This window comes from Corapipo altera, unplaced genomic scaffold (genome assembly GCF_003945725.1).
Source record: "Corapipo altera isolate COAL_440 unplaced genomic scaffold, ASM394572v1 50, whole genome shotgun sequence".
Classification (NCBI taxonomy): Eukaryota; Metazoa; Chordata; class Aves; order Passeriformes; family Pipridae; genus Corapipo; species Corapipo altera.
The window spans coordinates 2,178,122-2,203,877 of NW_020884889.1; the positions used below are offsets into that span (position 1 = coordinate 2,178,122).

Consider the following 25,756-nt stretch of genomic DNA (forward strand, 5'->3'; position numbering starts at 1 on the left):
TGTGTGTGTGTGTGTGTGTCCCTGGACCCTCCCCAGACTGTGCAGATGGACCAGTGGCAGAGGAGATGGGAGCAGCAGCATGTCCAGCACAAGCAATCGCGCCAGAAAAAGCAGAAGCTGAATTTTCAGCAGCTGCAGCTGCTTTAGGACTAGAAACAGATTCTTTGGGGTCAAGCTCTGAAGAAATCCCTCTGGTTCCAATCTGGCTGGGTTCATCTGAAGCACCAAGGCATGCTTGCCTTTTGAAACTCCACCTCGAACTGATGGTCCCCATGTCCTCATTTATATGCAAAAGTAGATTATTTAGGTGGCCAGTATTCCTCGTGTGGGATGCTCATGGTATCCACATGAGCTCCAGGTAAGAGGCACATTGTGTCTGTGAAATAAGATGTACCATTGTCCAGCTCAGTAAATAAGTGAGACAGTGGGAATAATCTGTCACAGCCCTGAAGGTCTGAGTATAGTGCTGTGGTCTCTATAATCACTTCTTGTTCAGATTCTGTTTCTGAACCTGCAGAAACTCAGATCTCTGGCATCTATGGATAATGTACTTCATAGTTTAACAGGCAGAATAACTTCTGTCTGCAGAGTCTGTATTTTAGTGATTTTAGAAGCATGTCTCATCTGAAACACATTCCCCCTCTTGATCCTCTGTGTTTGGCATTCCCTGGGGAATCTTCAGACTCACTGCTGTCATCCCAGCTCCTGGCTGGAGGTGTTTGGGTTACCTGTTAGACCACAGGTCATGTGATAGCAGAGCAAAGAATGTCACAACACTGACAGGAACAGGATTCAGAGCTGTCATTGAGCAAAGACTTGGGTTTTTTTCCTGTCATGGTGGTGTATTTATTCCTTTTGCAGCCTGCTCCTCCCTTCCACATTTCTCCATTAAATGGGCAAATGGAGCAATTCACTGTGCATGGAGGAATCTGGGCACACAGTGCTCCTGAATGTACACATGGACGTGGAAAGTTTGTTTTGGCAGGTTTTTGACTGTACCAGTTTCCTCTGTCCTTCAGCTTTATGACCCTGCAGGGTTAAAGTGGTCAAAAGATGTCATTTGAAGGATGCTGGGAATGGCCATTTAACAGAATACTTCTTATTCCTGTTGCACAGTTCAGCTACTGTCCTCCTTTCTTACAGGAAGGACTTGAATTGCAGAGTTTAGCTGAGCACAGTTAGGTATTTTTTTCCAGTTGGTGGGAGCCAGATGGAAGAGTGACTGTAGGAGGAGTTCTGAGCTCTTCTGGCTGTTTTTATTGAACAAAACAACTGACTTCTTGTCATTTTTTGAGAAGAATTGTTGTAGTTTGCTAATGGAAACCCTCTGCTCAGCTCCACACGTGATAGTGACTGAGAATTTCACAGGCCCCTGCAAGATGAGACCACGTGTCCTGCTTGATTCAGGTGGATAGAGGTGAAAAGAATTATCTAAGACTCAGTGAGATAAGGTCAGATGTTGAATTTGAACTGCAGCTCCTGGAGTCAGAGTCTTATTTCAGTGTAGCTCAGTAAAAGGTTCTGCTAACAAAACTACATCTCTGTGGTAAGAGACCTTTGCACATGCAATGAATATTAGAATATCTCCTTTATATCGTTGCATGTCGTTATAGTATCATGTCAGGCTCTCACTTCAAAAATACAGATGCAGTTGAGCTCAAGAAGGTGCCAGAGAGACACCTGTGATTGAAACCCTTTTAACAGCAGATAAGCTTCAGGTGGCAGAGTGGGGCCATCTGAAATCACTGCTGTGACTGGCCCACAGGTGAGACAGGTCTTTCTTAACCCCTCTCCAGGCCGTGTGTCCTGTCTGATTGCCAGGGAAGGACTGTAGGAGTTTCAGGGATAGGTTTTGTGATGGAGTGGCTCCTTGCCTTTGGAAGAAGACTGAGAACCCACCAGGCTCGTTTGTGACTAAAGGTTTGGATGTGCTCTTCTGTTTGGCCACAAGGTTTTGGGTTAAGGTCTGGATGATTTAAAGCCTGGCATATTGGTACAAGGTCATTGAATATGAGGATGGAGTCCCTTGGAGTTGTGTTTATGGAGCTTTAGGGATGGGCTGAGGGGGTTTCATGCTTGGAGTGCCTCATGCAGTGAATTGGGCAGCTGTTTAGTTCTGCTGACGTGTTTCAAGCCCTTCCCTGACCAAACAGCATCACAGACTAGGGTTGTTCTACCTCTGTGGGAGTGTCTGCAAGTTGTGCTGGATCCTTTACAGACCCCTCATTTTATGGCACAGTGGCAATTCCTCCGTGGAGCTGCCTGGAAGTGCCAGACGCCTTTCGGTGTCAAACAGCCTGCGAGGAGCAGAACTGCAGAACTGCTGCGTGTTATTTGCAGGGCTGGATGGCCCCTGAAGAGAGAGGCTTTTCTAGCAGTGGCCTCCTGCCATCTGCTAATAGTTCAGCTATCTGTTGTCACAAGAAAAGCATCTGTTTGATTTACCAGTTTATATAACATAATAAGTCCTTAAATAAACCTCCGTCAAGTTGGCTCTGCGAACTCAAGCAGGAGCTTGGTGCCAGCTCCGTCAGGAGACTGTCATTAGTCTTCCTTGGAAAGGCTGGAATGCCAAGGTGTCGAGACACAGGCTGTGGGGAAAAATGAAGGCTGGGGCCGGTGTGTGGTCGTAGCTTCCGATTTTATTTTGTCCCTGTCTGATCTTTTTAACACTTTGATGGTTGTTATGGTTTTTCTGCACTCAAGCATAGTTAGTTTTCAATGTCTGCTTAACAAGAGCTGGTAATGGCTGTTTGTTTCTCTCCTTCCAAGCCTTTGACAACTTGATTTGTGACTTTCAAAGAAGTTTGGTAGTGAAGGGTTTGGGTTATCAGCTGCAGTCCAGGGCCTTAAATCCCTGTTCCTATAAATCCTAGTTTCGTAATTTTCTTCAAGGAAACATTTTTTTTAATATTTATCTGTTTTTATATTAAGTATTTTCTTTTTCTAAGTATTTATCTTTAAGTATTTTTGATCTTCTTCCTGCCAGACTCTTAAACTCTGAATCCCACGGGGACTCAGGCATTTCAAAAGGCACACTCCAAATGTGCTAATAGGGTTCTTTCACCAGCCTCCCCACAGGGTGAGGAAAGCCATAATGACAGAGATTATGGCTCCTCAGCTCCCCTTGGGTTAAGGAGCTTCTGAAATGTTTTAGCACATGTGATGTTTTTCTCCAGCTCCTCTTCATAGTGGATTGCACTGCAAAGCAGGGCTGGTGAAGAGAGCTCCTGAAAGTTTAGGTCTAAGTGCTTATTGAAATGTATTCAAACCATTAATTTAGTTATAAAATACCTTTTCCCCCCACAGGTGTTTTTCTGTCATGAGGGAACTCATTTTCAAAGTCTTCTCACATGAAGTGCCCCTGCTTTGATGGGGAGCTTCAAGGCTTCTTATTCTGTTTGTATTTAACACAGCTCCATGGATTCCTTGTTGATTTGTGAGTGCATGTGTCATATGTAGTATCTTCTCATGCCTTGATGAGATATGGGGGAGTAGCAGAAACCAAATGAAGCCTCTTGAACCTCTCTGTGTTGGATTCAAATCATAAAATGGCAAATCTGACTGTAGCAGGTTTAGCTGAAGCCAATTTACCTGTTACCTGGCAAATCCTGAAATTCTCTTTCTTGTTCCACGTCAACATCTGTCATTCTCTGTTTAGTCCTGCTTCTTTCTTGTCCTTTTCTGTTCTAGTGGAAGAAAAAGAAAAAAAACTGCAGAGCTGAGAGTTTTTGGGTGTACATTTTTAGTTCTGTGCCTTCAGGCAGTGCCCCACACATCTCCTACTCCCACTTCTGATGGTGCTGCTGCATCACAGGGTGCCTGCTCCTTTTTGTTACAATTCTCTTATGAAAAAGAAGAACTTCAGTTTTAATCTGGTTGCTGAAGCAGTCTGATCTCAGAGAGTGAGGCAGGGCTCTTTTAGGTGCTAAATCTTAAGTCTGTTCAATTTGACTGTGGTGTATGGAGCTGATTCACATAATTGCTTGTAATAACCTCCCAGTAGCAATCAGAGCTGCTATCAGTGTTGTCATCGTGTAGACTGCACAGCAGCTTGAAAAAAATCCCCAAACCTCAACACCCCTGGTCTGTGAGTCGTGCTCCAGTGCCTTTTCCCAGCCTGGAGTCTGGAGGCACAGGATCCATTTCACTTCTGTTCTGTTTTTCTTTCTAGGACAGATTTCTGCGTACACAAAGACGAGCCTTGTGACACTGTGGGTAAGTCAAAGGAGCAGGGGAGGGTATTTTGAGAGCCAACTCTGTGCTAAGAGGAGCTTTCTGGGCAATCTTTCATTCTTTGGTTTGCTGTAATGTTGGTTTTGCAATCTGTGTACCTCTGTGGTACAAATATGGGTTAGCTGAGCAGACTGTGAACTGTGAATAAGCCATTAAATTTTAACCCCTTCTGAACCCTGGAGGTCTCAGAGTTCAGGAATTAATCTTCTTTGGAGTGGATGTAGAAGAAACTGCCTGCTGGTGTGTCTGTCTGATGTTCCATTCAGTTCTCTCTCACCTAAACCAAGACTTTGCTAACTGAGGAATGTATTTCCCATTGTGAAAACCTGTGTGACACTCCCAGATCAAACTCAGATTCTGGAGAAGAATCCCTCATTGTGGGAAAGCCAAGTTAAATCTTTTCTGCCTCCTGTTCCTCCTTCTTCCTAACTGCCTTTAATCATGTTCAAACCCTGCATACACAGGGTCCTTACATGTCACACATTAAACACTTGGCTTATTTATTTCACTCAGGTAGCAGAACCTTCCCTCTATCTCTTCTCCTGGTATTTTTTTTTAATCCCCACAGTAGCAGCAGTGTTTGGAGGCACAGCTGAAAATCATCTTTATGGTGACCACATGATTATTTTTTTTTTCAGTACTGCCTCAAAGTCAAATGGCCCCTTATCCCACAATTCTGTATAAACTGGGGATGGATCCTAATTTTCAGGGAGACACTTGCAGACCCAGGAGTTGCTCTGCTGACAGTGGGTGATGAAGAGCATGGGGAAGGTATTTTCAGCAGGAGCTCTGGAACAGCCTGTGGAGGCTCCTCTTGGAATGCAGGTCCTCCCTCTCTGTGGTGTGGGGACTGATCAGGAGAAAGGAGAAAACACAGAGCTGGAATATACACACCCATGAGCAAGGACAGGCCTCCACATCCCAGGTTTTCTTTCCAGGCAGAATCCCTCACAATGCATTTATTCTGTGGAAAACAGGCTTCCACTGAGGAAGGTTTTTGTGCTGTGTACCTGCACCTGGAGATGGCTGTGGTGACATACAATAAAGAAGTTAAAAAAACCAGAAAAGAGAGAAGCTGATGGAAGACACATGCTGACTAAAGTCAGAGCTCTTTCCATTTTCCAAGACAGTATTGTTGAAGGTCTCTATTCAGGGAATTATATTACCAGAGACAGCATGACTAAGGAAATATTTTTATGACTTCTTTTCTGTTCTTACAATACCCAAGTTATTTCTCGTGCAGCGATTTGCTGCAGGCTGTGGCTGCAGTCAAGAAAGGGAATGACCACAGAAATAAAGATTAAACTCATTTGTTGCTCTTTCCAGCATAGTTTTCCAAGATATTTAGAAGGTGAATGAAAGAAATTTAGAAGACAAAAGCAGTCTGGCCTCTTAGCTCTCTTCAGTGCTACTTTTCTTTCCTTCTCCCCTGACAGTTTGATTATGTGTCAGCAAAGCACTTGTATCTTCACTTATGCATTTTCTGTGCCCCATTTGGCCTTGTTGTGCCATTTACATTTTTTCATAGCAGAGGAAGACTAAAATAATGAATGTACTTTTGTGACATGTGCCTGGTTGAGAAAGTGCTTAGTGTTGGCAGTACTAAATTTTAACCCTGTGAAAGATCCTCCAACTTCCCTCCTTAGTCAGAATAGGGAAAAACAGGTGTTGGTTGTAGAGAAATAGGTTTTTAATAGCCACTGTTTTATGCCCTGGGTATGTACCTTGGTTATCTAGGCACCAGTGTAGTGGGGCGTTTACTTGGGCTTAAAATGAGTGTAACAATCGAGGCAGGAAGGTGCCCATTGCTACTCCATATGGCTTATGAAGGTTTATCTTTGGGTTTCAACCATCTCCACTGTTCCCAGATTCCTGTTCCTCACTCCAACTCCCAGACAGTCCTCTCCAAATCAGCAGCACTGCCTGTGAAAGCAAGAACACTGCTCCAGTGAGTGACATTGTGTTTGGTCTTGACGGTGATGCTGAGGTTCCAGCACTCCCCAGAGTTCTCTACAACAGCAACTTGCTTTCATTTCTTGCCTTATACTTCACTTTTATAGATGATGAACATGGTCTCAGCAGATGCCTGTGTGTTTTTATACCTGCTCATGGGTGAAGTTGGCCCTTGCAGTGGCAGTACTGCCGTCCTGTAAAGGAAGAAACATCTTTCTGGTGAGCAGGAGCTCTCTTAAACTATGTGAGACTGAGGCTGCTGCTCTATATAAGGCAGAGAATCTGGGCTCTAGACTCCTAATTTCTATTCCCAGCTCTGGCACTGACTCACTCTGTGACATTTGGCAAGTCACTGACATTCTGAAAGCTTCTGTCTACCTCTGTGAAATGGGGATTTTTGAGTGCAAAGCTACAGGAGATTGCATGGCTTAGGGAGGTCTCCTGTAAAAAGAGTGTGGTGGTCTTGGGTGTGTGTTGCAACACAAGTCCAGAATCTAATATTGCTTAGTCATGTTCAGGAGACTGAAAGGAATCTCTTAAATTATGTATGTTGAAATAAGAGGGCTCAGAGTGCTCTAGGTAAGGTGTTTTGTTTTTTTTTTTTTAATGACCATGCCTTGATTTTCTTTACATTATGAGAAATCCAGAAGGAGAACTTTTCCTGGTGGAAGCACCGAGGCCCAGCTGTTGTTGGGAAGTGGGATCATGAAGTTTAAATGGCTCATAAGAGGTGTTCATTTGTGCTCTAAAAGATCCATATTGGAAAACCTGTCTGGAATCTTTGCCTGCCATGCAGACACAGAGAGAAAACAGCAGCAGGAGGTTTGTATTTGTATTCTGGCAGGGGCCCCTCACTGAAACCAGTTGCTTTGGGGACTTGGTTCAAATTTTCTTGGCCCAGCTGCCAGGGCAGTGTGGAAGGGTTACATAATGGCTGAAACAAGCTCAAAAATGGGGGAAAATATGTAGGTATGTCTTTGTGGGGTGATACAGAGCCACATTTGTGTAAGAAATAGTTTGTTAATGCTCATGGCCCCACTTGGGTGGGTAAGTCAGCCCAGAGAAGGGATGAATTCCAAAGGAGGTGTTCCAACAGCCTCCGCTGCGGGACCTCTGAGAATGTGAGCAGAAAGGTTTGCTCTGTGTGACACAACCTTGTCACACAGCACTCAGAATTCCAGAGGCTGCTCCAGGCTCATCCCTCGTGCTGTGACTCCAACCAGAGCTGCCGTTTCCTGCAGGAGAATCTTTGTTCCAGTGGAGCTGCCTGTGAGCAGCCAAACTGCAAGTTTAATGTCTCACTATTAATATCAGGCTGCAGTTTGGAGCCTTGCACAGTGTCAGGATCCAACCTTTCTGTGACATAAGCAGATTGAGAATGCCCCTTTCCTTCAGTATTTCCACTGCTGGTGCCAAATAAGCAGCTTTACGGTTAGTTAGGAATGATCCTGCATATTTCAAGGCAGAGCTTGGCCCTCGTTCCTCGGTGTACATGTTACCCCAGATCCAAGCTGAAACTTCCCTGTATTCAGCTAATAATAAAAGTGGGGGCAGTGTGGAATTGGGAAATGGAAAACGAGAATGTGTCTTAAATATCCTTAAATTGCCCTGGTTAAAAATGACTTTACCTCTGCTGCAATCACATGTGCTTTTCTGTGGCTTGATGTTGGGGAAAAGAAAGCAGAGTAAGTGTGTGCACTGCAGAGGGGCAGGCTGAGCTGGAGGAGTAGCTGCCTGGAGACAACCAAGCAGAGAGTGGAGGTGATTGAGAAATGTAATTTTCCAGACTCTTTCCACGAGTGACTCAATGTTTTGTGAAAAACATTCCCATCTCCTGGCTGTTTATCATAGGAAAGTGCTCCAAAATATGCCCAGGTTTGGCAAAAGAGGGTCTGGGTCTCCAGGTAGGTGTTTTTACTCCATGTAAAACACCTGAATAAAGAACTGCACATCTTTACCTGTTCCTTGGCCTTTTGCCTCTGCAGTTTTTGGCCTGTCCACAGCAAGGGACAGTTCTGGTTGTCCTGCCTCTACTTTGTCCTGAGCATTTACATCTTCGTCCCTACGTCACATTGAGTCCAGTCCCCTAACTGTGTCACAATTCATCCCCAAGGAAAGGGAAAAGCCTAGCTGGTTTGCTGTGAGTGGAAAAGAAAAGGAATTCTCACATTAAAAACATTTTCCATAGTGGTTGGTGTTGAATGTTTCTGTGTATTCCAGGGCGGGTTTTTATTTGATGCCAGAATAAATAGAAATACCTGCTGCTTAAAACAATTCATTAGAGCAGCAGTGCCTGGCTTTAGCAAAAGCCTTGCTGGGACTGTCCTTCAGCCCAAACCCAAACACACTTTAATACATTAAAATGAATGTACTGGAGGTTAAAACGTCCCTTAAAGAAACGCTGTCGAGTGGATTTGGGGTTTGGGAAGGAAAGGGACCTTGCAGCACCACACATTCCTGTCCCTTGTGGCTCTGTAGGGCAGTGGAGTCAGGCTGCTGGATTTGGGAAGCCAAAGGGAGCTGTGGTACAGTGCAGTGGATGAGTTTTTCCCTTGCCTTTGGGTTGCTAGGGAATAAATGCTGGGCTGCACAGCCCAGACAGTGCAGGACTGTGCTATTGGGCATGTTCATCCCTACTGTCTCCCAGGCTCCACCCTGCCCACAGGAGCCTTCCAATTCCTTTTCACCAGCTAGCAATCCCTCCTCTGCCAGATTCCCACTAGAAATCTGTGTGCCAAGTGAGTGTAATCCGAGATTGCATAAACCTCAGTAGAAGCAGTGGGATGAGCACAGCCACTCAGGTAATCAGCAATTCCTGCTGCAGTAACCTTTTTGCTCTTCCTCACTCCAGTGTCCTGTGTGGGCTTTTTCTTCTTTCTTGTTTTGGGGACATGACATCAGCCAGGCTGCCTCCCAGGTGCACTAAAGACCAGAAGAAAACCCTGGTTCCACCAGACTCAGGGAGAGTTTTGTTAGTGATTTCGGGAGGGTCAGGACCCTGGTCCTGTTCTTAGGCGTTGTCTGAGACGTGCAACCCTCCTGATACTATTTTATAGAGACTTATTTTGGGTTTTTTATTGTTATGGAAAGTAGAGCATTTCACTTCTATTTGCCTTTGGGTTTGTTTTGCAGCTCAGTAGTCGTGTTTAGGTTTGTGTTTATTCATTCCATATATTGAGGGCACTGGTGGATTCTTGGCTTCCTCAGCTGAAAAATGTCTGTCTTTCTGGAAAAGACACAGTAGCCAAACATGAGATACTGTCCTTATTTGGGAGCTCATATTGTCCCTTTGCAAGGAGTTTTTATAGAAAATAGGTGTTCTGTTCTGGAAACATATCAATCTATGAGTGCTATCAGCTCCATTTCCAACTATCTCAACTTTTTTTTCTTCCTTTTCTCTTTTGTCATGTCTTGGGGGAAAGAATTACCTTGCACACTTAAAATAAATGGAAGAGTTTAGTGAAGGGAGGGTCAGTGACAGGTTTTCTGTATGTTTGTCATTGTTCCCTCTCCATGTGTTTCCAGTCCCTGACTCTGAGGTCTCATAGACCCTTAGCTGCTCTCATGATTAACTCCTTTCCTTTCCTTTTTTCCCAAGGGTCTGTTTCTCTTTGGGGTTAGTTCAGAGCTTTTAGGAGCTCTTGCTCAGTTTTTTTCCTCCATCTCCTCTTTGCTCAGCTGGGGCTGGACACCAAGGTGCTGCTCTTCCCAGAGGATCCTGGGTGCTCTGTCTCCTGTCGCTGCAGGACTTGCCCATCCAAGGTCACGGAATTTCCCTACATTTATTCCATTTCAGTCTTCATCAACCTCCAGCAGTTCCTTATTAGTTCTCCTCCATACATCATTCTCCTTTTGCAGCCCCGAAATGTGTTTCAAGCACTTTTATTTTCCCATTATTTTTCTGCCTGTCTGTCTTCCTGGTAAGCACCATCCCAGAAGATAAAGTAGTGGTGGTGTGTTTGAAGCTGGTTCTCAAGGAGTTGGAACTAAACACTGTCATTGAGGAGGAATAACACACTTCCTGCTCTGTACCTGGCCTTTCATTTCCTCCATCAAACTGCTGTTGATAATTAATGGTGAGAGATACCTAAGCTGAAATATGTACATAGTCATTGTCAACTCTAAGGCAGCATGTCCAAAGTCTTCTCAGCAGCTCACCACCCTGCTTTTGTTTGTCTTTGCTGATCCTAAATCTTACTTTTCTTATTGCTCACTCAAAGCCTCCAGTCAGACTTTACAACAGAGCTTTTTTTCTTCCTTATTGGGGCTCCCCACAAAGTTGGTGCAGGATGGTGAAGCTTATCTGAGCTTGGAAGCTTTATCTTTTCCCATGGTTTTATTAATGGTTCATGGGAATGGTTTGTGATGAATATAAGAGAACACCTGTCTAGAATGCTGTGGAAAGGATCTCTATTCCTTCAGCAGGCACCATATTACTGAGCAAACATCCTTCAGGCCAGCACATCTTGGTGTTGTGCAGAAGGGGTGCTGATTATTGTTTGAATGAAATAAATCTTCATAGAATCATCATAAAACCAGAGACTGGCTTGGGTTGGAAGAGACCCTAAAGATCATCTCATTCCACCACCCTGCCATGGGCAGGGACATCTTCCCCTAGACCAGGTTGCTCCAAGCCCTGTCCAACGTGGTTTTCTTCAGAAAGCTCCCTGGCTACCAGAACTGTGCTGTGGCACTTTCCCATCAGGCATCCAGGACTCCAGCCCAAATCCCAGCCTAGTGTTCAAACTGGTGGGTAACTAAGCTCCTTTCTGTTACTTTATTAAAAGAAGTAAGTCATGAGGGAAAACATTTGCCATGACTTTGTTGATATTTATTCTGATACTCTGACTTCATTCTTTCATTTCAACTCCATGTCATAAATCACTTTATGTGCTAAATCATAGCACAGTTTGACTGGTGCAGGTGCAAACATGTCCTGCATTCCACTCCAGGGCCATTTCTGTCTGTCTGAAATTATAGAGACATGTACACAAAGCACCTGGGAATTTCTGTCTCATAGCTTAAAGGGCAGATACCTGCATAAGATGTTCCTTTCCCCATCTTTGTACCCCTCACCCTCCTTCCTAAGTCTGGGGCTTTCACATGCAATCAAAAAGGGCTCATTGTTACTGTTTTAACTAACAGTTACCAATGAATTTATGATATAGTTTCCCTCAGAAGCAATTCAATACATTTTCATGTTAGTCTGGAGTCAAAAACAACCAGAAGCATGAGATTTTAATATATCCTTTCCTTCTGTGTGATAGGTGAGGCATTTGATTCACTTGAATATACTGTGCTAGAACTTCTGAGTTACAGTTTTATCTCCTAGACAGTTTTCTGCCTCGATTATCTTCTAAATTAGAGATGATTTGTGGGACACTGCCTGAGAACCCAGGCTTTCCTTATGGCTAAGTAGCATTTAATGATGATTTAAAGAAATCTCTGCTGTTGATCTCAGAAAGTGGTCATTGTGTTTGCAAACAGACAGGCTGAAGGCAGGAGCCTAATTGATGTCCAGCAAAGCCTCCACTGCCAAACAACTGTCAGGAAAAGCTCTGGAACTGCTCCTGGCTACTGTGTGTGTGAGGCTGAGCAGCCTTTGAGGCAGACACGAGCAGAACAAGCTCATTATATTTGGTCTGTGGACAGAGCAGTTCTGTCTTTTGGGGTTTACAGTATTTCTGCTCTTGTCTCTTGCCTTGTGCATGGAAGTGGAGATTTTATTGCTTTCTGCACTGCTTCACACCCCAGCTCCATCACTTCCCCTTGCTGAGGGTTTGTTTCTCTGGGGGATTCTCACAACAGTGATCATAAAATAAAGAAAATCGTCAATTCTGCTTTCATAGCTCATCCTGCTTCTTCCTTTTCTTTTTATAATAAAAGGCTGTGGAAAGAGAAATAGTGTTTGTTTTCCACAGTGTCAAACCTGCTGTCAGTACACTGTAAATAACCCATCTGGGCTGGAAATGCCAATCCAAGAATCTGTGCAGCTGAAAGCAGGATTTTCTGCTGTGATACAGTGGACAGGGGAAACATGGGACTCATAAAACCATTTCTCACTGGTTCTTATCCAAGAGCATGGAATGATTTTGCACATCCTGCCTTCCAGCCCAGTGCCTTCCCCGTTAACTCACGGTGCCTCCCTGTCAGACCTGTGCCATTAACCAGTACAGTCAGGGGGGTTTGCATTTGATTTCATTTGTAAAAGGAATTTACTGAGAGGAGAAGGAAATGAATTTGTAAATAGGGCTTTTCCTCAGTAAAATTCAAAGCTCTTTACCAAAGAGATCAGAATGGTGATCCCCACTGTAGTGGTGAGGAAATGAAGCCTGGAGGTGGGAAGGGACATGCCAAGGGACAGAGCAGAGCCCAGCCTTGAGTCAGTCCAAGCCCTCAGCTGGAGGCAAGGCTACCTCTTCCCAGGCCTTCCCAGTGGCAGCTCCACTTCCTTGGGCACCAGCCAGTTCTTCAGGTCAGTAAAATAATGACTGAACCCTTCAACAGGCCAGAGGTCTGTGTTTCTCCTTTCCACTGCCTGGGTCCCTGTTTTTCCATGTTTTCCCACATTCCAGCCTGGTCAGTTTGCTGCTCACTGCAGCCCTTCCACAAAGCTGATGTGTTTATAACTGAGAAACCTCTGAGGTTTTTCTCCTCCTCCTGTCAGACATAGATGGCTTTTATCCAGTTGACTGCTTTACAGTGCCTTTATCCTTTGCTGGCTTGAAAACATTTCAGATAGTTCCTATTGTTTTATAGACCCTGTAGCTAAAAAACCAAGCTGTGCAAAAACATCTGTCCATAGCTGTGCAATAGGCTGCAGACATGTAGGGTAATAAGGCATGATTGCATTCATTGGAGCATTTGCTCCACTGGATAATCAAATAGGAGCATTCCAGTTGCACACAGGATATGTAAGAGTAAGGGAAGGAAATGAAGGACAGTTGCCTACTGTACTTTTACATTTCTTCTGTCGTGCAGCTGCCAAGACTAAATGCAATTTTGAGAGCGAGTTTTAAGTAACGTGGAGATGAGATTTTACTGGTGATAGCCAAGAAAACCACACTGGGGAACGGGCATAAAACTCTCCCCCCCCATCCCCAACAAGGGAGTTTGACCTGCACTGATATTTTTTTTTCACTTGAATTTTTTCTTTCCAGCTTTGGTTCACCATCTGGTGACATGACCTGGTGTAATACCTAACCCATTTTGCAGGGTGTCTGGTCCTGGAAGGATTTTGCTACACCAAATGCACTCAATAGATTGAAAGTCACTTTAAATCCTTGGAATGTTGTTGGGATTTATGTAACGATTCTCCCACTTCCACTGCCTCAGCACAAGCTCCAAGCTTTTCAGTTGGGACTGTGCAACACAAATAGGAACTGGGTTTGTAACAGCACTTTGCACCACTGAAAACCTTCCTTGTGTTTACCAGACACTGAAAATCTTCCCTGAAAATGCAGCAGGGAGTGTCCTCCAGCCAACTGGGGTCCAACACAAACCCACTTTGTGGCTGTAAATATTAATGGCAGGTGCTGTGGGTAAGGTGATGAAAATTTGAGCTGACCCAAGAATGCACAGACACATCCTGGAGTAAAAATGACTGTCTGTAAAGGCACAGCAGAGTACTTTGAATTTTACACATGGGAATTTAACCAGATCTCCCTTGCAGAAAATACTGGGGTTACCTTATCAAGCTTTTGCCAATTCAGATAGGAAAGTGAGTGTAGATGGTGAAATTTTAGCCTAATTCTTACTGAGGGTTGTAAATTTATCTGTGTGTTTGTGTGTGTGTGTGTGTATAAACTGTCCTTTGAAAAGAACTTGAATTCCTTGGAATTTTCTTTGGACACAGGGGTTCTGCTTTATAGATTTTTAAATTTCAGGTTCAAAATCCTATAATCTGCAAGGTTTTTGTCTGAATTAGTTAGACAAGTCTTTTTACCTTTTAGATCAACTGACAGACATACATTGAAGTTATTGAAATAATAATTTAACAAAACCCCAGACTCGACCCATCAAATCTCTTTCTCCTGTTCTTTTCAGCATGATTTGTTGAATGCCAAGGATTTCTGTGTTTGCTTAGCATGGAATTAGCCTTGGATTTCTGCTGTAGCTGGTGGTCATGAGCAGTCAGCAGGTTGGGGATGTTTGTTGGTTTTGTGTGGTTGTGTCAGACGGTTTTGTGTGGCCGTTTTGCCTGAGCTGTTTGCACTGAGGCTCTGCCTGGCCACGACCAGACTGCTGGGTACACAGGAATGTTCTGCTGAGGATCTGCTTGTTGGTTTTAATAATGTCATCCATCAGGCTCCAGCATGTACAGCAATATTTGTGCTGCAGTAGACAAACAGTGTAAACACTGCAGTTATTTATAAGAAGACTGGCTAGTGAGTAAAGAAACTCCCTGTGGATGTTTTTGTTTGTTGAAAATGAGTCCATCAGTCTCATCAGAGTTTGTTGTTCTTGAAATGACAGAAAAGTAGAAGATTGAAGTTAGATTTCTACTTAGCATTTAGATTTTATATCTCTGTTTAAGAACCCTGTACACTCATTTCTTATCTTCTGTGCTCCAGTTGTTTGCTTTTCTTGCTATGTCTGTCAGTCAGAGAGAAAATGGTATCTCCAGCTTGGTCTTGCTGGGTCCAATTGTGGATTAAATTCCTGACTGTACCTGTGTCCTGACTCCTGGTCAGTTCTGGGGAAGTGTTGCTGCTCCTTCTAATCCCTGTGGTGACTCTTACAAGTGTCTGTTGACTCAGACTTCAGAAAAGCACTGTTGTTCCCTGGGGTTGCTCTGTCCTTCCAGGTGGTTTTCCCTGTGATTCCTGCCTGACCTTCTGTACCTGGACACACACTTAAGCAGCTTCTGAAGTGGGGATGCTTTCCTGAGCCTGGGATCCTCTGACACAAAAATACTGCTTAGGACTACTGGAGTTCTAAGCTTCGGAGTTTTCTTTTGGAGATGCCTGGTGCCTCAGGAGAGTCTGATAACTTAAATATGTTTCAGTTTCATCTTTCTTCCCCCCGGTGTCTCATTCCTTGTTCCTTAATGTTCTCTGCTTTGCCCCAGACTTCTTTCCATGTGTTTGTCTGTCTCACCTGGATCTTCCCATTTCCCTTCTCCTGTGTGGAGCCAAGTGAGGAGCAGAGGTTCCTGGCACAGTGCTCTCATGTTGGCATCTCTCTGTAACTGTGGAGCAGGGCAGGGGTTGATGGTCTCAGCTCATTTGGTCCTTCCCACAATGGACTTGCTGTGGTTTGTGCTGCAGCACAGAGCTGTCTTTGCTGTGATGGTTGGATGATTTCTTCTCTGAATGACAGATCTAAAAGTGATAACTTATGACTGAATATCTCAGAACAATCCCTTTTATCTATTTTTATCTGTGTCACTTGTTGCATTTTCAGACTGGGAAAAATAATGAGTATTTGTTCAGTGCATTGGTGTATTTAGATACCAGTGTCTGAGCCACAATGTGGTTTAAACACTGAAGTAAATAAAGCTTTTTTGCTTTACATTGAAGTAAAAAAGGCAAAGACCAACCTTCTGTGACTGGGAACTGAGTAAAGGAGGCCATGAAATGGTTTAATGCACCTTCTCCAAAGCCAAGGGTGATGCTTGTGTTGGTGCCAGTGAGATTTTGATCAAGCCTGTGGTGTTTATGATGCTGTTAAAATTAGAGCAGGTGTGACACACATTCAGCTTGTTTGCTGGGGGTGCCATGAAGCTGATTATGATACCATTAATCAGGTGGCTTTGCTGGGAAATGCATCTCGTTCATGGCAGCTGAGAGGAGGCCACTGGGCTCCCATCTTCAAAAATACTCTTTCTGTGGAGCTGGGAATTACAGCTGTTACTGCTGCAAATTCCCTCCACAGGCCACACTCAGGCAGGTGTAAAGGAGCTTCTGAATTTCCTGGGAGTCTTTTATTGAAGGGATATGAGACTGGGAGAGGCACTTCCCTTGCTGGGAGAACTGTAACACAAAGGCCTGGAGCAGTAACATGAACACACGTGCATGGAAATGTCCCTTGGCTCTGCAGGAGTCTGGGACAGTTTTCTTTAGTGCTGCTGCAGATGCTGTCCCTGTGAGCCAGACTGGAAAGGCCTCAGGACTGGGACTGTGCCTTGACTTGTGTCTGTGAGGCACCAGGGACTCTTCTGGCTGCTGTCAGTCATCACAAGGAGCTCAGCAGGATTCATCCAAATTTGTGTTTTCTTTCACAGGAGCTCGAGTTTGAACATGAGAGATTTCTTTTTATTGAGTGTGAGAAAAGCTCAGGCTTTTTGTAGTGAAAATTTCTCTCTAACTGGTGTTACTTTAAGGGTAACATTTTATTTTTGAGTGATCTAGAGAAAGAGGTACTTAAAAAAGTAGATTCAGGGCATATTAAAAATATCTCCAGCCACTTACCTCTGGAATTAGCCATTACTTCTCTTCAGTCAGGCTGGTGCTGTGATGTGTTTATGTCTGCATAAACTACCATGTGGGTCATTCCCTTTTTTTGGGGGGTAGAAGTTGGGATGGACAGCTCTGAGAACCCAGAGGAGGGGCCCTTTGGGTTAAAAGCAACCCAAATAGTTTAACCTGGTTTGGTGAGTGTATGGATGTGATCTTTGTGCTTTGTGCTTGTGTGTCTACCCAATGACAGTCACTCCCTAATAGTTTTGGCCAATTTAAATCAGATTTGAGGATATGGATCTCGGAAATACTGGGCTTTTGGAAGTTTTCTGAATAGAGGAGAAAACCCTCTCCCTCAGATGCTGCCACTGAGGGAAAAATTGCATCACCCACATTTACATCAGGAACCCCAAGTGGAAGTGCCAGTGTGTAGGAAACCAAACCATTAATTTTGCAGTAAGTTTAGGGATTTTGTATTTATTCTCCCCTTCCCTCCCACCGAGCTGTCACACTCTGCCAGAACAAGTGTGCTGAGCGTGGTGCTGTGTGAGGAGAGAAGCAGAGCCATGGCACTGCCTTAGTCTCCTCTTCCTGCTGACATGGAAGGACCATTTTCATTCCCTGCTGGCAGCAGAAGTGGTAACCAGTGTGGAGGAACTGGGGACCTGAGTTCTGACTCCAGCAGAGCTGCTCAACCCTATTGACATCACCAGGCACAGCCCCCAGGTTTGTCAGTCTTGTCAAGTCAGGCTGTGAGGTTAAACCAGCACTCAGCAAATAATTAGAGCAGAAGGGCTGAACCAAGGATTGCTAAAGAAGTTTATCAGTGCTGTGCTAATTGGCAGCTGGCCAGAGTGGAGCCAGGAGCTTAGACAGCCCTGGGAGTCAGGAGTGAGGAGCTGCAAATGAGAAGTATCAAAGAAGCAATTTGGAAAGGCATCTGTTCAGAGTTTGATTACTGTGAATCATCCCGTTCTCTGGCCTTCTCTGCAGGTCTCCTGAGCTGCTCTGGTTTGGCCAAGAGAGCAGCTTGACACGCACACAGTACCTAAAAATAAAATACACTTCAAATCTTAACATGTTTCCAAAGTATAGATTCAGTCACTTTCTGAGAGTAGCAATTGCTTACTCATTCTGTAGGAACATGGGAAGCATCTAATGGAGAGCTGTGGAAGAATGCCATTCATCAGCAGCACAGGTGTTCAGCCATCTCCAGAACGTTCAGCAGACTGGGCTGACACTCTCCAGACAGTGAAATGTTGTTCGTTGTGCATTCCTGAATGTTGTTTAACCATTGCAGGACTGATCCTTGCCCATGAACCCAATACCAGGGCAGGCTGAGATAGGCACGGCTCAGGAATGCTTTTGAAACTCTTAAAAGAATCTTTTAATTTATTTGCAAAGCTTCATAGTTTCTTACTGTTTGCCATTGCAAGAAGGAAAAACTGGAACTGAATACTGGACTCTGACTGTTCACTCTAAAAGCAGATGCTGTTTGGTACAGGGATTCCAAATATTTTTTCTGATTTCTTGCCAAGTCTGATCTTGTCTCTTCATTCTGGAAGGAGATACCAAGGAATTTGAAGGCTCTGGGATCCCTGTTGGTGAATTCCATGTTGTTCTTTGTTTAGCAGGCTCATTAAAAGCTCTGATTTGATAGTTTTCTTCCTTCTCTCTGAATTCAGCCCCTCTGCTGAAGCAGATGGCTCAGATGAGTTGCAGGGACAAACTGACAAATTCAAAAGTGGAAGCCACAGAACTCACCTGAAAAAAGGAAGATGAAAAAAGCCCCAAAGCTGGTTTTGGAGCCTTACTCATTTTGCAAAACTGCAGCTATTGCAATGCCAGGGTTGTTTTTCCAGTTTGTGGAAGGTGATAACCTGCAGATGGGAATCCATCCTGAGAACAGATGGTAGCAGACTGACATGGGCACGTGGCAGAGTGGTGGGCATGGGGCACGGGAGCCCTTGAGGACTTTCCTTCCTGATGGCAGAGTTGTTATATTTTTCCTTTGGTGACTTATTTACTTTCTGAAAAATGCAGCTTAGGGGACACTGAAGCAGTTCTTCAGTTCAGGTCTATTCCACCCAACAGAACAGGTCAAAATGAAAATAGTGAAATACTGATTTTTAATAACATCTGAGAAAGGGAAGAGTGAGATTCATGAAGGCTGTTCAGAGCAGGAACAGGTAGAACTCTCTCTTGTCAGGCCATCCAGCAGGGGAAAAATGTGGATTCATTTCTGTCCTGTCTCTGTGCCTCAGCCTTTTAAGTGAAAGACAGTTGGTTACACAGCTCCAGAAATCCTGAATCCAGTGCTGAATCCTCCTGTTGCCTTGGTAGGTTGCCTGTCTTTGGCATATTGTCACACTGATATTTCCATGCATTTGAGAAGGGAAAATCCTGCTTAATTGTGCAGCATTTTGTAGAAAGGACCAGCAGGTTCATCTCTGCAGTGCCACCACAGAACATCCACTGAAGAGCATGAGGCCAACAGAAGATATTCAGATCCCTTGGAGCCCCAGGAGAGGTGACTCTCCAGGGCCAGAGTCCACATCCTGCTTTGCAGTTTGGTTTCACAGTCCTTGGTGATGTTTTCTTTGAGTTCACAGTTCCTTCAGGCTTTCAAAAGCAGCAGATCTCTGCTGACTTCTGCCACATCTGATTCCTTTCTGCTGCAAGATATCCTTGAACAACCTTGTCCCCTGTGCCTGTCTCTTTTTCTCTCAATAGCTCGTGTCCCCCTCATTTCCCTTGTTTCTGTCCCAGCTCTAACAGCTGTCCCTCCCTTATGCCAAGTGCCAGGTTTTGCCCTCACCTCCCTGCCTGAATACTTCCACACCCTCTCCAGGTCTGGTTGCAGTCCAGCTCCTGCCTTTCCTCAGGTGAACCTGGGGTTCCAGAGACTTGACCCGGGGCTGTAGGCCCATTTTTCTCCAGCAGTAAGTGCACACAAGTTCTCAGAGAGCTCATCTTCCCTTCTGATCTTATCTCCTGCCCTCCTTGACCCCTGCCTCCCTCAGAAGTGACTCCCTGCTGCTTAGGAGATCAAAGTCATGTTTCTTGAAGCCTTCTGGAAAACCCATATTATCTCCATTTGCTACTTTTCTGTCCCAGTCTGTCCTCATTCCCTGATCTGTTCCCATTTGTCTTCCTGCCTTGTTCACTAAGTTTGAATTATTCCAGGCTTCTGTATACTTCCCAGCACTGTGTGTTAACTCATCCAGTATTCCCCAACTGGAATCCCTCTCTCACATCCACCTGGCCACCTCTTCTCCTGCCTTTCCTCTGAACAGGAGTACAGCTGTCCTAATATATCTTACTTGGAGTAATTGAGTCATGTAATTCCATATATGTGTGTGAGCATGGAGACTTTCAGCACCATGCAGTGATGTCCATGAACAGGTGGTACACTGGCTGCCAGGCTTTGGGAATCTACACTCAGCAGTGGTGGTCTGATTTGGACTAAATATCCCAAACTTCATATTTAACTAAAGAGGCAGGGTTGCAGAAAGGAGCTGTGGTTTTGCCTGAGATCAGCTCTGGTCGCTGGGGAGTGTTTGGGAGAAGCTGTCTGGAATGTGGCTGTTAGCATATCAAAGGAGAGTAAACACGGAGATGAGCCCCTGCTTCCTCTGCTCCAGTTAATGAAGCCACTCCTCCTGTCACCTTGGATGGGGAGGATTTATTAATGTGCTGCCATGCAGGGGAGGGATGATTTGCTGCAAGGGAGGAGCCACATTAATGGCTCAGAGGTTGTCATGCTGAACAAAGAGCAGATGTCAAACAGACAGGGTATTTCTTTTTATCTCCTGCTCTGCTGATGTCTCAGATCCCAGAGCTTTTTCATAAAAGCTTAGAAAATCAGGGCAGGAAAGAATTTCAGGTGGTCTTTTAATGCATTCCCTTGCTCCAAGGCAAGATCAGTGGTACCCATGTCATTCCTGATGGATATCTCTCCATGAGGCTCACCAGTGTGCTTGTTTCCAGATTTCTTTGAAATCCAGTGAACACCATACCTCTGGTGAATATTTTTGTTTGTGATCACAAATGCTCGTGACTGGCATTGGAAAGAAATCTGTTTTCCAAAGATGCCCATGCCAAACCTCAGAGGGTTTCTGAAGGTTATCTGCTCTTTGCTGGCACAATGCACTGTGGATAATGTTTTTGTAGGCCTTGGATAAAGGGTCTTCCAGGCCAAAAAGGTGTTAGAATATCTGTCAGCTTTCTTATCTCACTGCATTTGGTATCTGAAACAGCCTTTTACTGGTGTGGGTGAGGACAGTTACCCCTAAAGTCAGGAGAGGGCTTGATCCTCTAGGGCTTTTCAACTGTCTGGGCATCCCTGGAACACTGTGAGAGTCTCTGCCTAAATCAGTGAATTAGCAGAGTGTAAGTCCAGTGCAAGTAGTGTTAGAATAAAGCTCTTGCCATCTTGGGGAGTGTCTGTGTGTGGGCAAGTTGGTAAAGGAGCAGATAAATGATTCATCCATTAAAGCTAGAAAACCACAGGAGGGTTCCCAAGAAATATAAAAGCCCTGCAGAAAGACTGAAAGCTAAAGCTGAGAGCTGGCCCTGCTGGGGAAGGGATTCCACATGTCCCATTTAATTGCTGTTCTGCAGGGTAATTAAACAGAGAAAAAGAAGATAGCAAAAGTGCTCCTTTAAGCTCTACTGATTAAATCCTGCTGCCTCTGCAGGTTCACAGACATGAAGAGGTCTGGCCTCACAAGGGCCCTTTTTATCAGAAAGGTATCGAGGAGCTGCAGTGGTGCCATGGCTGAAATTTGGGTGGATCTGCCACAGTCACAGTCATTTCACAGAGACCAAGGCACGTGTTGAATCTGGCTCCCACAATTAGAGCTCTGATCTTGTGGAACCTCATCCAGGGTCAGTCACTGCAATATTCAGTACCAAGTATTTTTTATTATTCCCAGTAGTCAGAAAAGCATCTCCTACCACAGTTATTGTGCCTTTCACTCGTTTGGGCTGTAAGGACCTTGTGTTCTGAGGAGTGTTATATTATCAGCTCCAGAGACATCACAGCTGGTACAGTGAATATCAGGGAGAGGTTTTATTGGTGAGTCCTTCCGAGTGTGTGCAATGAAAATCGAGATTCAGAGAGTAACTACACTTTGTGTTTCAGCTGTTTATTGTTCTTGTGGGGCTTTGGGGATCCTGACAGCAGTTGTGTGTGCTGGAAGTGACAGTGTTTTCAGAGTTATGGGGAAGAAGTTATTTTATTGGGCACTACAGTCAGTCCTGGAGGGGAGGTGTCCACCCCAGAGCACACTGTGTTCTGGAAAAGTGCTGCATCCCTGAAGGTCATGCTGGTTTGGAGGCAAGGAACTTGTTGAAATTTGGGGTGAGGTAGATTCTCCAAAGAGAGAAGATGATTCTGTGATAATGGATGCCTTTGCAACAAGTTGCCTGGGTACAGAACATCAGGGTTTTGGTGGGTGTTCTCAGGAGTAATGGTGGCTTCTTGTGGGATCTTGGCAGTTATTTGAATGTTTTAGTTCATTTTTGAGTGTCTTAGTTCACTTTTTGTAAGGTTGGTGTGGTGCTTGCCCCTTTCTCAGTGAGGCAGGGAGGGAGATATAGGGACTGGGATACCATTTGAAAACTTGTATAAAAACAAATGTGTGCTCTGAAGTCAGGTGAGTGAACCTCACATGCCCTTAGCAAGAGGTTTCCTGGGATTGCCAGGAATCCACATCATCTGCTGCCTGCAGAAAGGACATGGACTTTCCAATGCTCAAAAAAATTAGTGCTGGGACTTGCTTCCCCTTCATTCCTCCACCAGCTCAAAGTAAGGAAGTCGTTTATACAACACACCTGCCTGGTTGGTGTTCTTGCTTAAATTCTGCAGGATTACAAACTCCTTTTGAGGATTTTTCCTTGACTGTTCCCTTTTTATCTGAGTGCCTACCCAGTCCTATGAAGCGTTGTTTCCTTGATATGATTCATCCACCTGCCTCCCATCGAGGGAATTTAAGGCCAGAGCAGGGAGTGGATGTTCTACCACTCAAACAGGTCAAATGAAGAGTGAACTGATTTCTTCCCTGGACTTGTTTTTGTCTCTTTTTTATGAAGAGAGTGAGACAGAGAGTGGGTTATATCCTTTTTGGAATAGGGATAGGGCTGACTTCTTGCACTGCCTGGGAGCCCATTCTCTCAGATGGTCCGTGGCATCAGACACTCTTTTTGTATAAATACCTGAGTTCAAAATATTGTGACTTGCACTGGGTACAACACTTGGTGTGATTATTAACTTGTTTTCCTACCTGACTGTAGCTGTCCCTCGTGCATTGGGTGGTTGAACTATAATTTCTGTACTTGTGATTCATGATGAGTGTATTGTTTCCAGCGTGGTTTTCATTAAATGCAGTAACAATGAAAATTATGGCTAAGGAAAACAGTTTCCATGCATGAATATTAAACTCTAATGGAAACCATGCTGCAAGATTAACAGGATTGGCATCGAGATGATTAGCCAGCCAAATTAATCTGTGCCACTAAAATTGCATGTCCAGCTTTGAATGAGGACATTCTCATAAAATGAAGGAACAGCTCACCCTGTGGATGATCCCTGTAAACCAAACTTGGCACTGGAGGCTCGGTGGGACAGTGGTAACAGCCTCAGCCTGTCTGTGTTGTACATGCTGGAGAGGTCCTTCCATGGATACTGTTCTTTTTCACCTGGATACCGCTGACTCTGGAGGCCTCTGTTTATTCAGCTGTAGGACAGGGATTGTGTGATTACCTATCTTGGAGGCACTTTAATGGGTGCTTCTTTAATGTGGGGTTTTTTTTAAAATTTTGGAATCTTTTCTGTACAGGCTTTATAGAAAGGAGAAGCATTTTTCATTTTAAGTATCATAAGCACTGAAAGATTCCCTTGGTGACTGACTTGGTGTGTAAATACAGGCAGGGCATCTCTGTCAAACATATCATTGCCATTGAATGGAAAGGCAGAGCATGAATCACTTCAGGGTTTCCTGGTTTTCCTTGTGGAGGATGTTAAGAGAGGCTACAGGAATGTAATTGATGGCAATGTGTGAGCTGCACAAATTGAAAATCGTGGGAGGATGAGAAAAACATCCAGCTCAGCACCAAAGTAGTAATGATGGGGAATGGGAGGTTTGCTCTGAGCATGTGGATATGCAGGGAGTCTCCATCTGTGCCAAGCAGACTTCAGGACTTGGAGCCTGGCTCCCTTCCCAACAGCAAATACATTGAGAGGAGGAGAGCCAGCCAAGTTTTAATCAAGTAAAAGTTCTGTATCCAGAGGTGGTTGGCAAAAGAAGAGATTAAAGTATTAGGAGCGCAATGAAAACAAGACATTAGAGAGTTGAAAGCTGGAGTACCTGGACAAACCACTTGCTGAGTGAATATTCCCCAGGCATCAGGAGGAAGCCCCGGGTGTCTGAAAGAGGGCAGAATGGGAGCCCACGCAGCAGAACTTGTGCTCTCCCAGCTTTGGCCATCCCTGTGGCAAGTGTGTAATATCCTAATGCCTCGCTGAGCTGGTGGGATAAATGGAATCATTCCCCTCAGAGATATTGCTGGTGGAGGGCTCATTAGCTGGCAGAGAGGCCAACAGCTGCAAACTGTTTATGTATGACAACTTTTTGGATAAAAAGTGAGTTTACACAGTTGCCTGTGTCCTAGGGTTTGCTGTGGAAGTGCAGAGAGCTCTGCCTGTTCAAGCCCAAGCACAGAAGTTATGGCCTGTAATTATGTAATTTCTCAGGAGAGAAAGGAAAAAACCCTCGTGCTCGGGAATAGTAAAAATAGTATTTGGCTTTCCTTTACCACTGATGCTTCTGCTTGACCTTTTTTTATATTAAAAATAGACTTGAGGTATTTGCTGACAGTGTATCTGAAAGATAAGGACTTTCTTCCCCACTGTCTGTGTGTTTGCAGAAGCACGTGAGAAGTGTGAGGTATTTTTTTAAAAATAAACAAAAAGCCCCAGTTCAGCTTTCTTTCCTATTTTTCATTTTCACACACCTGTCTCTCCGACAGGGCCAGGAGCAAAATTACCAAATAAAAAAATTTCCTCCTATATCATTCCCAGCCTGGTAGAACCACAGCATGCCAGGATTTTCACAAACATGTCTGAATTCCAGTTCTGCAGACTTGAAAGGCTCAGATAAAAATCTGGAAATTTGAAGAGGCAAACAGCAGTTTCCATTCATCCCAGTGAAGAAAATAAATCATATTAATGCAGATACCAAGGCATTGTGCTGCTATGGCTGTTGGTTAAAGGTGTATTTTTCTCTGCATATCAATTATATGGATCATTGCATTGGGTTACAAAAAAATTGCATTTATCTGAGTAGTTTGGATATATTTGCTGAAAAACTGGATTATGTTTGCAGATTAATAACTTATTTGCTATTTATGTTCTGATGAAAGAATTAATGGTGAAATGTATTGGTCCAAAAGAAAATTATAGTTTTAGGAAATCATTTGATAGAAAATATATATTTCAAAAACGTTTCTGAGGCAAACTTTTTCAGGCTTCAAATGTTGTACCAATTTGTTATAACTGGCTTGCTGTTCCGGAATGACTCCTATTAATAAGCACTCAGCAGTTCATGAGCTGGACTTCTTACTGACTTCATTCCATGTTACTCCAAAGGTTTCTGCTCTCTGCTCTTCCAGGATTATGAGTTTCTCTGCCCAGTCCATTTCTGTAATAATAAACTAATTTTAGATGTCTACATTTTTTTTTAATTGATCACTGCAAATATTATAAAATAGCCACACAGGATTCCCATTAAGCATTGAAAATATCTAATAAAAAGAGGTGACTAACAGTCTGTAACTGAGCCACAGTCATTGCTTCTTCAACCACTGGTGGATGTACAAGTCCTTAATTAAGTTTTCCACCTTTAAATAATGAGGCTCTTAGCACAGAGCAGTGTTATTGCCAGGTTCAGTGGGGATTAGAGCCACTAAACAAAGACTTGAGAAGATTGAGGTAATGTATGTGACATTTTAACTGGTATTTAACCTCTTTAATAGAATTCTGGACTGTTTTGCTGCACCTCTCCTCCCAAACTTGGGAATATTGCCCCTTCCATCTCCAAGTGATGGCAAACATAGACTCAGCCTCATTTTATGAAGTCTGAACTTGGCATGAATCATTTCCAGCT

At 44.1% G+C, this 25,756-nt stretch overlaps 1 protein-coding gene across 1 annotated transcript in view; it reads left to right on the plus strand.

Annotated features, from left to right (window-relative positions):
- Positions 1 to 25,756, plus strand: part of ADAMTS17 (ADAM metallopeptidase with thrombospondin type 1 motif 17) — a 167,563-nt gene that overhangs the window by 33,772 nt on the left and 108,035 nt on the right. Inside the window, exon 7 of the mRNA XM_027644623.1 lies at positions 4,175 to 4,218. Coding sequence (XP_027500424.1) covers positions 4,175 to 4,218 — 44 coding nt within the window. The remainder of the gene's footprint in view (positions 1 to 4,174; positions 4,219 to 25,756) is intronic.